The following is a 10,000-nucleotide window of genomic DNA, read 5'->3' as shown; positions in this document are numbered from 1 at the left end:
ATCAATCATCACCATAATGCCTCGCGTTTTCGACCAGAATGCACTATGCAGCGACCGCAATGCATTGCTCTATAGAGGATCCTCGCTTTAAGTAGGACTCACAGAATGCTGTGTGGAACAACTGTCGACCTCTTTTGGCCGGTATTCAAAAACAAAAAAAACAAAAAAACAAGAACAACGTTTCACTTAATTCCAGTTTAATTAACTCTTTGATCCTATGACAACTACTTGCTAGCGGAGGGTGAAGTCTTACAGGAAAATAGCAAATTAAGGCCTTGCTTTATTGACCGAATAATCAAGTGGTGTTATTTGTAAACTAATTAGATTTGAGACAAATGGCTAATGAGTATCGAAGTAACATCATCTGTCCAAAAACTTTTAACCATCTGCAAATAGAAGATATTTGAAAGTTATGCAATGAAATTATCCTTTCCCTCAAATTGCCTCATTGTTACCTTGCAATCTTTGGCCGACTCTTCATTCGATGACGCTCAAATGAAAAACAATATCCTCTGCAATTTCATATCCTTTAGCTATACTACTAATACTAGTATAAGACAAGTAATTTTGGAACCCTGGCATTTGCAACAAGGGCTGGAAACATTCTTGATAGGATTTGGGTTGGGCCACTTAAGGTGTTTTTCTCCGTTTTCTTTTAGGAAAGTAGCGGGAAATTTAACAAGACCTGGTTTGTGCCGAACAACGGCCAGGGAACACAATAACAGCATTCATCTAAATACCAAACATGCTATTTTATTCTTTTTCAGCCTTCTTCCAAAAAAGTCTACGGAAATACACAGGGTGCCCATTGAATGTTCCATTTTGTTGCTGCAGAATGTGTTCAACCTCTTTTATGTTTGAAAGCCTGAGAATGCAAACTACCTTCTTTTGAATCAATGCCTGGTGTTTATTCAAAAATACTCCGTTCGGAACAATACTAAAAGTTCTTTCAATGTATTCCTGTATGGCTTTTGGCTTTGCTGACAGCGGCAACCCTTCTACTGAGAGTTTTAGCTTACGATGCTCTTCTGGCATAAAATTACTTCTACCCTTGTATGGCAATACTTTGACTACCGACCCAGCAATGACATGATTTTCGTTTTGTAAAATTTCATTCACTTGAGCAAAATCTGAAAACCGAACAAAGGCAACATTCGAATCTTCCTTCAGGCTACAAGATACAAAGCCCCCATTGACAATGAAATCAACAGTATGCACGTCTCCATATTTTTGGAAGTAATTCTGCAAGTCTTCAATTGTAAGTCGGCTGGGAACAGATGTTACTGAAATACAATTATTGATTCGTTTGGTGTGCTTCCTTGATTGAAGACCATCTCCTTTTGGAAGATCTGTTACACAAGAGTCGATATCCTGATTAGCAACTTTCTGGATCGATTGTTCTTGAGCCTGCTTTGCTCCAGACACTGATGCAAACATTACGTAATAGCTGTTTTTATTCTTGTCTGCGACATCTTCCTTGGCCAAAATCACTCGTTCCACTTTCCCAAACTGAGAAAAATGCTTTGCGATTTCCTCCTTACTCGTCTCCTTTGAAATGCCATCTACCAACACAGTCTTTCCTCGTTTGTCTAAAACACGCTGCGCCGTTGATCTCAACGGTATTTGTACACTAACTTTGTGTCCATCGATCGAATGATAGTTGGTTCGTGCTAAAGTAAGAACTTCCTCGGCACTTTCGGCATCGCTAAATGTCACAAACGCGAAACCTCGCGGTAACTTAGTAAACTGGTCACGGAAAAATTCCAATGAGTCTATCTTGCCAAACTGCGAAAAATATTCGAAGACCTTATCCTCTGTAGTACAGTCTTGGCCTTTCAGGAGATTCCCGACGTAAATTCTTCGAATCTTTTCATCGGTTTCAGCGTTTGCAAGGTCCTTTTCTTTGTAAATCGAGGTTGCGAATGCCTTCCGTGGCAAATATTTGGATTCAAAGCACCGAAGCACTGAAACAGATGAAAGTAAGATCCTTTTAAAACATAGAGTTGTGTAATACTTCCTTATTACGTGCAGCGCCATTTTAATTTTCTGGAACAAATGGACTGGGTACTAACTAGTACCCAGTCCATTTGTTCCAGAAAACAAAATGGCTTCTCACGATTACTCAGTGAATTCAATAATAGATGTATGACAATAATCTCAAGCTTTTCCTCGAAGTCATAACCGAGAAAAATTTATCCATAACTGGTTAAAAAAGTCTTGTCGGTCCTGAGGATTTTTAACTGAATGGACGTGAATCAATTTTTATCGACCGTGTTTCCATCCAAAAGCGACGAAAATATCGCTACACCCAGGTTTGTATGAACGATTCAAACTTCTTGTATGATCGTATTTTAACAATGGCGTTACTGAACTGTTAATTGGGCTCTAATAAACCTTGATTTAAAGTGGCTGTCGCGTGGCAAAGCCAGTAAGGTAAAATGTTTAGGATCAAGAACTCAATTATAATTAAGACTTACTGGCTTTTGTCGTGGAATTGTTGCTAAATTAAGGACAAGCAAATTTAATCCGTAGATTCAGTTTTAATCATGTTTAATGCTGAAGGTTTTTTCTTCTAACTGTATTAATTATTGGTTTTCTCGCATATACTTGCATTCATTGCAAAAGAAGCCTTCACATAATGATAGAATATAATTTCCAGAAGGAATTATTAAAACACCAACATTGCTTCTGTGTTTTGTCCTGTGCAAACCAAGGGCAACCATTTAATTTTTTTAATCTTACAGGCGTTTGCTTGAATATGGGACCTTGCAGTACCATATTGATGAAATCCTCTCGCAGTATAATGATGGCCCAAAGCCAGGTACATATATGATAAGTTGGCTAAACTCTAGAATACCCCGCTACTAATTTACATATGAATAGATCTGCCTCATTCTTCAGACGATAGCGCTCATAAAAAACAACAGTGGCAGGGTATTCTGAGGTTGCTCCGATAGTTCTTTAATATTAAATAGTGAAGTTGCCGGTCCCCAGATAGTGACAAAATGATGGGTGGGACAGCCAAACATTCGCATTAAAGCTACTGCTAATGAATGATCTGACTAATAATCATCTATGATAAAGAATACAATGAACAACAGAGATCACATGAGATCTCACTTAACATCAACCAAAGGGATAAGATGATGCATGAAGGCAAATGATTCGTCATCTTCGTCGTCATCATCATCATCCTGAGCATTTTGTGATGATGCTTATTATAGTTCTTAATTGCTGAACTTGTTTATTCTCCTCCCCATTATCATCACCATCATTGTCAATGTCAACAACAACAACTTCTTCATGGACAAGGCATGACCAACGGAAAACACACTGGTTCCCATTGACTGTTTAACTGATTTGAAGTTTCGTTTGGACGGGGTTAATGTGTGAATGGATGACCAATTAGTAATACACATACCTAGTTCTGTAGGCTTACGGTAAACACTCTTTCCTTGTTACTGTTTAGTTGTAAGAACACTTGCCTTTCACTTAAGTTGAACTGGATTCATCTCCTTATTTTTTCCCGTAATTGGACAGCGCCTGTGTTTGTGCTAATTTTTGACCTATATGAGAGAGTTTTCACTAATTTTTGTCACCAAAAATCATTATGTAGCTGATTTCACTTGTAAGGCCAAATGTGAGAGTACACTAAGAAGTAATAATATTTGCTGCTTCTACTAATTTTTTTACTACATGTGTCTCTTGTTCATCTTCTTTGTTGTTGTCATCATCATCATCCTCATCATCTTTGTGGTCGCAGTTGTGGTGTTGGTCGTCCTCATTTTCTTCTCTGCGTAAGTGTTCTTCCTCTTCGTCATCATCTTTCATCATTGTCAAGGCTATGGCGATTGCCATTTGCCATTCTCATTGTCGTCATTTTACACATCTGTCAGTACGTACTTACAGTAGCTGTAGTCTTCCACATCTTTACCTTAATTTATAGGTGAGAATTGCATAATAGTATTTTTAACCCTTTCACTCCTGTAAGGGCCAATGAGACTTACAGATTTTACTCTGTCTAACGCCAGACGATTTTACTCGTCAATGGGGAACCCCACAGGAGTAAAAGGGTTAACAACAGCTAGGTTTACTCAAAAACTATGTCCCCATTTAATTTAACCCTTTCACTCCTGTAAGGGCCAATGAGACTTATAGATTTTACTCTATCTAACACCAGACGATTTTACTCGTCAATGGGAAACCCCACAGGAGTGAAAGGGTTAAAGTAGATGCTGTCGCTGTAAGTCCTACTCTTCTTGCTTTTTTTCATAGAACTCGATGAAGAAGAGAGGGCCTTAACAGATGGTCGGATTGGTCCTGATAATGTGGGGATTGATAGAACTAGTCTTTGTGGCTCAATGACAATCAAAGAGGGAATTGAGGTATGATAAATAATGATTTCCGGTTCGGAAGAGCAGTAAGTACTGTGTTTCGTTATCCAACTGAATTAACATTTATGAAGTGACACTGCATTAAAATTAACTCTTTGATCAAAAGGAATCACCTTGAATCTTTTTGGAGTAAGGTTATGCAAACCTGTGATAGATAATGTAATAATGGAGATGATGATGATTTCTAGTTTTCCAGGGTTGTACCATTATGAGTTGTAGATTCTTTGTGTGAATTGTTTCAAAATTATTATGTAGAGTGAACTTTTCAAGTGTCATCTAAACATCACCCAAAACATTGCCCCCAAAAGCTGTTTTCAGTTGATTCACGAGGTGACCATCTTATCCTTCTTAGTAGTGATTAGTAAACCATTTGCAAAGGCTAATTCCAATAAATTAATTTTAGTACTGGGTTTATTTATGTTATTTCTTAATTTTTTTGACTGTGTTGTTTGCCTATTAACGTATCCTGATCACTTTTGTACAGATCGAAAGTAAAAGCAATTTCAGCAGCGTTCGAGCAAACATTTGTGTTTGTAAAGGTGAGGCCATGATTTTTTTCGGTGAATACAAGTCATTTTGCTTTTCACGTAACCCATTCATCCCTGAAGCTACCACCGTTGATGAGTAAAATTAATTGTTGGATGTTAGTTTTTGGCTGGACATAAATGTTGTTAACCCATTTATACCTCAAGCCACCACCATTGACAAGTAAAATTTTTGGGTGTTAGACAGTAAAATAAAAAAAGTATCACTCTCAGAACTGAACGGGTTGAAGGGGATGTAGTCTTTGAGCGGACCTACACGTATAATGTTGTTAACCGATTCATTCGTAAAGTGTCTCCCTGATTGACAAGTAAAATCGTCTGGTGTTAGACAGACTAAAATCTGTAAGTCTGACTCTCAGGTATTGAAGGGTTTAATAGCAATATGAACTTTGATAGTGTTCTGAAGTCCAAGGCAGAGAAGATTCCATTCTTTCTAGACAATGTTCAAATCTTTGTCTTCACAGATGCACTAAACGATTTAGTTCGTCCAGACATATAATGCTCCTCTCGCCTGTCATTATATGGGACGAATTAAATGATGAACTAAAAGACACATTAAATTAAATTGCCCAAAGTCGCCCAGATGTATTATATGCCTCTGGTATAAAAACAGCCAATAAATGGAATTTGTGTTTTTTTCTCTCTTAAGGAAAATGGATGTATGAGATTTTGCTGGGCTCCAAAGGAATTATGCAATTAGGCTGGGCAACTTTGCAGTGCAAGTTTACAAATGAGGTTTGCCATATATATATATATTTTTGGCCAAAACTTGGGGATGATGTTATATAGTAAACCACTGACCAATGTCTTTTTAAAAGGAAAAAGGTTGTGATGGCATGTCTGCTAAGATCAAACTTAAGTGTAAGAATTTTCGTCCCTCCATGTCAACAGCCCCTATGACGATCCTGTGGTTAGATGACGACAGGCCTTGATTGGAAAGATATTAGCTTCAACTAGAATGAATGGTCTGTCGTCTTCTCAGCCAAAAGTGTCAAAAGTTGTAAACCATAAACTACGCGTTATTTTAGGTGCATCTAATGTTCTTGATGTATAGACACATAAGACACCCCGGGGGAAGGGGAGTGCGTGCAGACTTTGCATATGAAGGGGAGGGGGTGCTTGTCGGAAATTTTGAGCTAAACCCCTAAAGGACATCAATCTGACGCTCGTGTTTTGCCCAGAACACCCTACGCGAGACCAAAATCCGAAATTTACATCCCTAAGTTGTGGCCAGGGCTCATTTTATTCATTCATGTGCTGGGTGAGATCGCTAATGGACTGATAGCGGCTGCCAGCGGCGCCTATATATACTAATGTCCGATCTCACCCATAGATCCCTTGCTTGTAAAGCGCATTTGAATATGTTAATAGAAAATGCGCTATATAAATTCATTACCATTAAGCGAGACGACAAGCATTCTCGCCCCTTTCATATGCAAATTTAGCCCCCCCTCCCTCCCTCCCCCCCTTCCCGGGGTAAAACACATACTTTTTCTGTGTTATTGGTTCGCTACAGGAAGGGGTCGGCGATACTCCAGACTCCTTTGCTTACGACGGTCATCGTGTAAGAAAATGGAATGTAGTCACTGGCAAGTATGGAGAGGTATGCCTTGGTGGATTTTGTAATACCGGTTATTATTTCATACTTTAATACATGTAATATTATAATTAGTTGACCACTCCCCATACAGGCTTTTCAGGATCAGTGAAACATCAGTGATCAATGAAACGGCGGTACAGAACAACCATCTAGCAAATTGAACATTGCTAGTTTGGGTTTAGCGGTCAAACTATCTGAGCATTTTGTTTAACGATCTGACCGTAACTTGGAACGAACTGACCATGGAACGAAGTGATCAGATACCCTTACAAGAGCAGCCTGAGGAGTTGAACCAGGGACTAATAGGATCAAATTCAACCAGTGGTCAGGACGTGTCTTGAACCCGGGATGTCAGGATCTCAAGACAAGCACCGCCTCCATAGTGATATTGGAGTCACAATATCCGATCTTCCCGAAAACGTTTCAGTGCATTTTAAAGGGAATTTACTGCCGAGAGGAAAAAAATGGATTTATGCGGAGTGCGACGTGCTTAGTTAGTTATTTCCCACGATGCAGTTGTGGCATTCCTGTCATCCGGGAATTTCTCTTGTTCTTATCCAGTGCAGAAGCTAGGCGTAGGGCCTCTTTCACTATGGAGTTTAAGAAACCACGACGGCTACGGCGACGAAAACGTCACTTCAAAATATAACTTTGAGATATTCTAAGTATTTCATTATTATTCAATCTTGTTTATATTATACAATATGGGCGAAGTGGCCTGTAACTGGATTGGTACGGACGAATTTAAAGTAAAGAGCGAGACTGAAAGACTCACTGTAGTTTGTCCACGTTGTCGTCAAAACCTTAAATTTGGTCATTTCACGTAGTAGTTTTGACGAGTACGGGAGAGAAATGTGTGCCGCACGTGCAGCACGATCATTTTGGTTCTTTTAACCAATAATATTACTGCTTTTTGGCGTTGTCGTTGCCATAGCCGTAGCCGTCGTCGTTTCTTACTCCCTACTGACTAATTCAAGGAATTCAAGATCATTTTCCCCTCCCGTCCCTCCCTATTCTTAGTTTCTTGTGGATGGCGGGTGTGCCCTCACCTTTGCCTTCTATATTTGTGTCCCAGCAAACAGAGCTCGCCCAAAGCAACGCCTTGCCAACAATATCAGTCTTCATTAGTTAAGTGGTAATTGGGGTACCCGCGACACAAGAGAATGTACTTCTAGGCGTGAAACCGCAAACAGCTGTTGCTTTTCTATTTGAAAAATTGATTACTGGACTGCTGGTTATTAAGTAACTTTAAAACCTGGTTGCCGGTTGTGATATAGAGTCAGGAGGGAGCTTAAGCACGAGCGTTTTTGAGAGGCAAACGGCAACCGGAAGAGAACATTTTTGCGAGTAAGGGCAGTGGTGTCTCCCAGATTTTTACACTAATCATTTCTAATGGAGAAAAGATACTTAGCAATGTAAATGTGGTTGTGTGAAGACAAGTTAAAAGGGAAAACAGCTCACTTCCGGTTGCCGTCTGCATCTTAAAAACGCGCGTGCTTAAGCTCCCTAGTGTTCTCTGTGCGGTAAGGAAAATAATGATGACTTTATTTGTGTTTTCAGGAATGGATGGCAGGTGATGTTATAGGATGTTGCATCGACTTGGATGAAGGCACAATTTCCTACAGCAGGTCTGAGTGCCATTCAAATGTTTTACCGAGTCATCAATTAAGTTTCGTACAAAAAAATAAAACAGAACTGAAAAAACAGTTATGATTCGGGCTTACTAAGAAAAAATGCGAATTCTACATTTCAGTTGGAGCAGCCTATCGGTAGCTTGGTAGCAGAACGTTTCGCCCCAAACATTTCGAGTTCGACCCCTATACCAAACCAGTTTCGCTCCCTCCATACATTGAGGACTACACGTCAGATTATTATGTTCGTAATCGTTCGGTAGCTCCAGTCTCGTATGGCTGTCGAAAATAGCAATATTGATACACCTTATTCCAAAATGGCCGCCATTTAAATATTCTTTTGTTTTTATTCAAATTAGCCCTGGATGCCTCGTTCTTAAGCTTAAAATTCAAAAGAATATTTTATCTTGAACCAGGCAACAAGGGCCAATTTGTATCCGCATAAATCAGCGGCCATTTTGGAATAAGGTGTATATCGGTGCTTTATGGATCGTTTTCACGTGACGTCATCATTTTCTAAAATCCAAAACTAAAGAGCCACGAAAGTTTTTATCCTCAGCAGGCATAAGAGGCGGTAAATTTGTAGCCATTTGCAATTTTAAAGCTCAATAGCGTGCTTCGTTTGCAAACCAGAGCATTTTGAATTTCTGAGTTATGGCGGTGCGTGACACGAGGCGACGATCGAGTTTATTGAGAAATATATATTTATCTCATGGTTTTGAGCCTTTTTAGAATTTAAAGCATTAGGAAAAGTGCTTAGGTAAATAGCTGTTTGTTCAGTACTGATGATCACTCGCCTAGATAGCCAAAGTAAGAAACAGATGTTGACAATATTTCCCGGCCGCCATATTGGTGCACCACAGATGTACACCAACATGGCGTTTTCATACTTGGCTCTGTAAATTTCTGCGAAACATTTCGACGAATATCTGAAGTTTGGGCAAACGCACAGGCCTAAAACTTGAGAAGTGTCTTCTTCATTTATCTTCTACAACATCTCGAATTCTTGACTTTTTCCACTGGATGGTTTTCGATTTATTTTTTTATTGCGTGACAGTGAAAACAATCTATAAGTTATATTTATTATTTTTTATTATGACTCAGTGGTAGAGCATCCGAATTAGTAATTGGAAGGTCGTAGGTTCGACTTGTGTTCGGGAGCACTCGGGTTTTTTTCCCGAGTATCCCCGAGTCAACACCGAAAAATAAATCTCTTCATTTCACTCTCCGGGGTAAACATGTAACATCAATTCCAGCACATTCGCGAACATGCTCCATTTCGACAATTTAGAAGTTAGCAGTATGACTTCAACTAGAAAAAGGTGAAACGCCAGCAACTCATTCAAAGCTAGGGCCGAAATCTGAACTTCATCCCGTAATGGTATTTTCTGTAGAATGGAACAAGTATTATACGCGTACCAAAATGCGCAGAACACGACTTCGAGAAGGAGTACAAGCTGTACTTTCTCTCTTAGTCGCACTCGTTGCCGATGCAAACGTTCTCTAATATTTAGGTCTGGGGCAAAAAGTGTGTGCACTGTACAGAAGTAAAATCAAATTATATTAAATGTCAGCTGGTTTTTAAAGGGGAGGGGAAAACTAGAGCATTCGGAGAAAATCCTCTTATAGCACTTGCCCGTTTCTCGAAAGTCCCAAAACTTTTCGGGCCCGAAAAGCCATTTGTGACTCTGTTTTTGAAAGCCGATCTTTTAACATGTTTTCAAGGTAACAAAACGAAAAATGACTGTTAAGTTTGACGACTTAAATCCTCTCCGTTCTTGAGATATAGAGGGAATTGTGACGCCCGAAAATGGCTCGTAAAGTTTCGGG

At 39.4% G+C, this 10,000-nt stretch overlaps 2 protein-coding genes across 2 annotated transcripts in view; one reads left to right on the top strand and one right to left on the bottom strand.

The window, feature by feature from the left end:
- Window positions 1-180: 180 nt before the first annotated feature.
- LOC138010353 (uncharacterized) lies at window positions 181-2,037 on the bottom strand. Its single transcript, XM_068857273.1, has one exon. The coding sequence runs from the start codon at window positions 2,035-2,037 to the stop codon at window positions 754-756; it is 1,284 nt and encodes a 427-aa protein (XP_068713374.1). The 3' UTR covers window positions 181-753.
- Window positions 2,038-2,087: 50 nt separating this feature from the next.
- The window catches only part of LOC138011080 (E3 ubiquitin-protein ligase RNF123-like), a 50,275-nt gene continuing 42,362 nt past the window's right edge, over window positions 2,088-10,000 (top strand). Inside the window, exons 1-7 of the mRNA XM_068858077.1 lie at window positions 2,088-2,312; window positions 2,745-2,821; window positions 4,276-4,385; window positions 4,879-4,933; window positions 5,589-5,674; window positions 6,456-6,542; window positions 8,100-8,167. Coding sequence (XP_068714178.1) covers window positions 2,245-2,312; window positions 2,745-2,821; window positions 4,276-4,385; window positions 4,879-4,933; window positions 5,589-5,674; window positions 6,456-6,542; window positions 8,100-8,167 — 551 coding nt within the window. The 5' untranslated portion in view covers window positions 2,088-2,244. The remainder of the gene's footprint in view (window positions 2,313-2,744; window positions 2,822-4,275; window positions 4,386-4,878; window positions 4,934-5,588; window positions 5,675-6,455; window positions 6,543-8,099; window positions 8,168-10,000) is intronic.

This window comes from Montipora foliosa, chromosome 7 (assembly GCF_036669935.1).
Source record: "Montipora foliosa isolate CH-2021 chromosome 7, ASM3666993v2, whole genome shotgun sequence".
NCBI classification, from domain to species: Eukaryota; Metazoa; Cnidaria; class Anthozoa; order Scleractinia; family Acroporidae; genus Montipora; species Montipora foliosa.
This window is presented reverse-complemented; position numbering and strand designations above follow the sequence as displayed.

Bases quoted from the DNA above. Each gene is read 5' to 3' on its own strand.
- LOC138010353 (XM_068857273.1), bottom strand. From the start codon at position 2,037: ATGGCGCTGCACGTAATAAGGAAGTATTACACAACTCTATGTTTTAAA.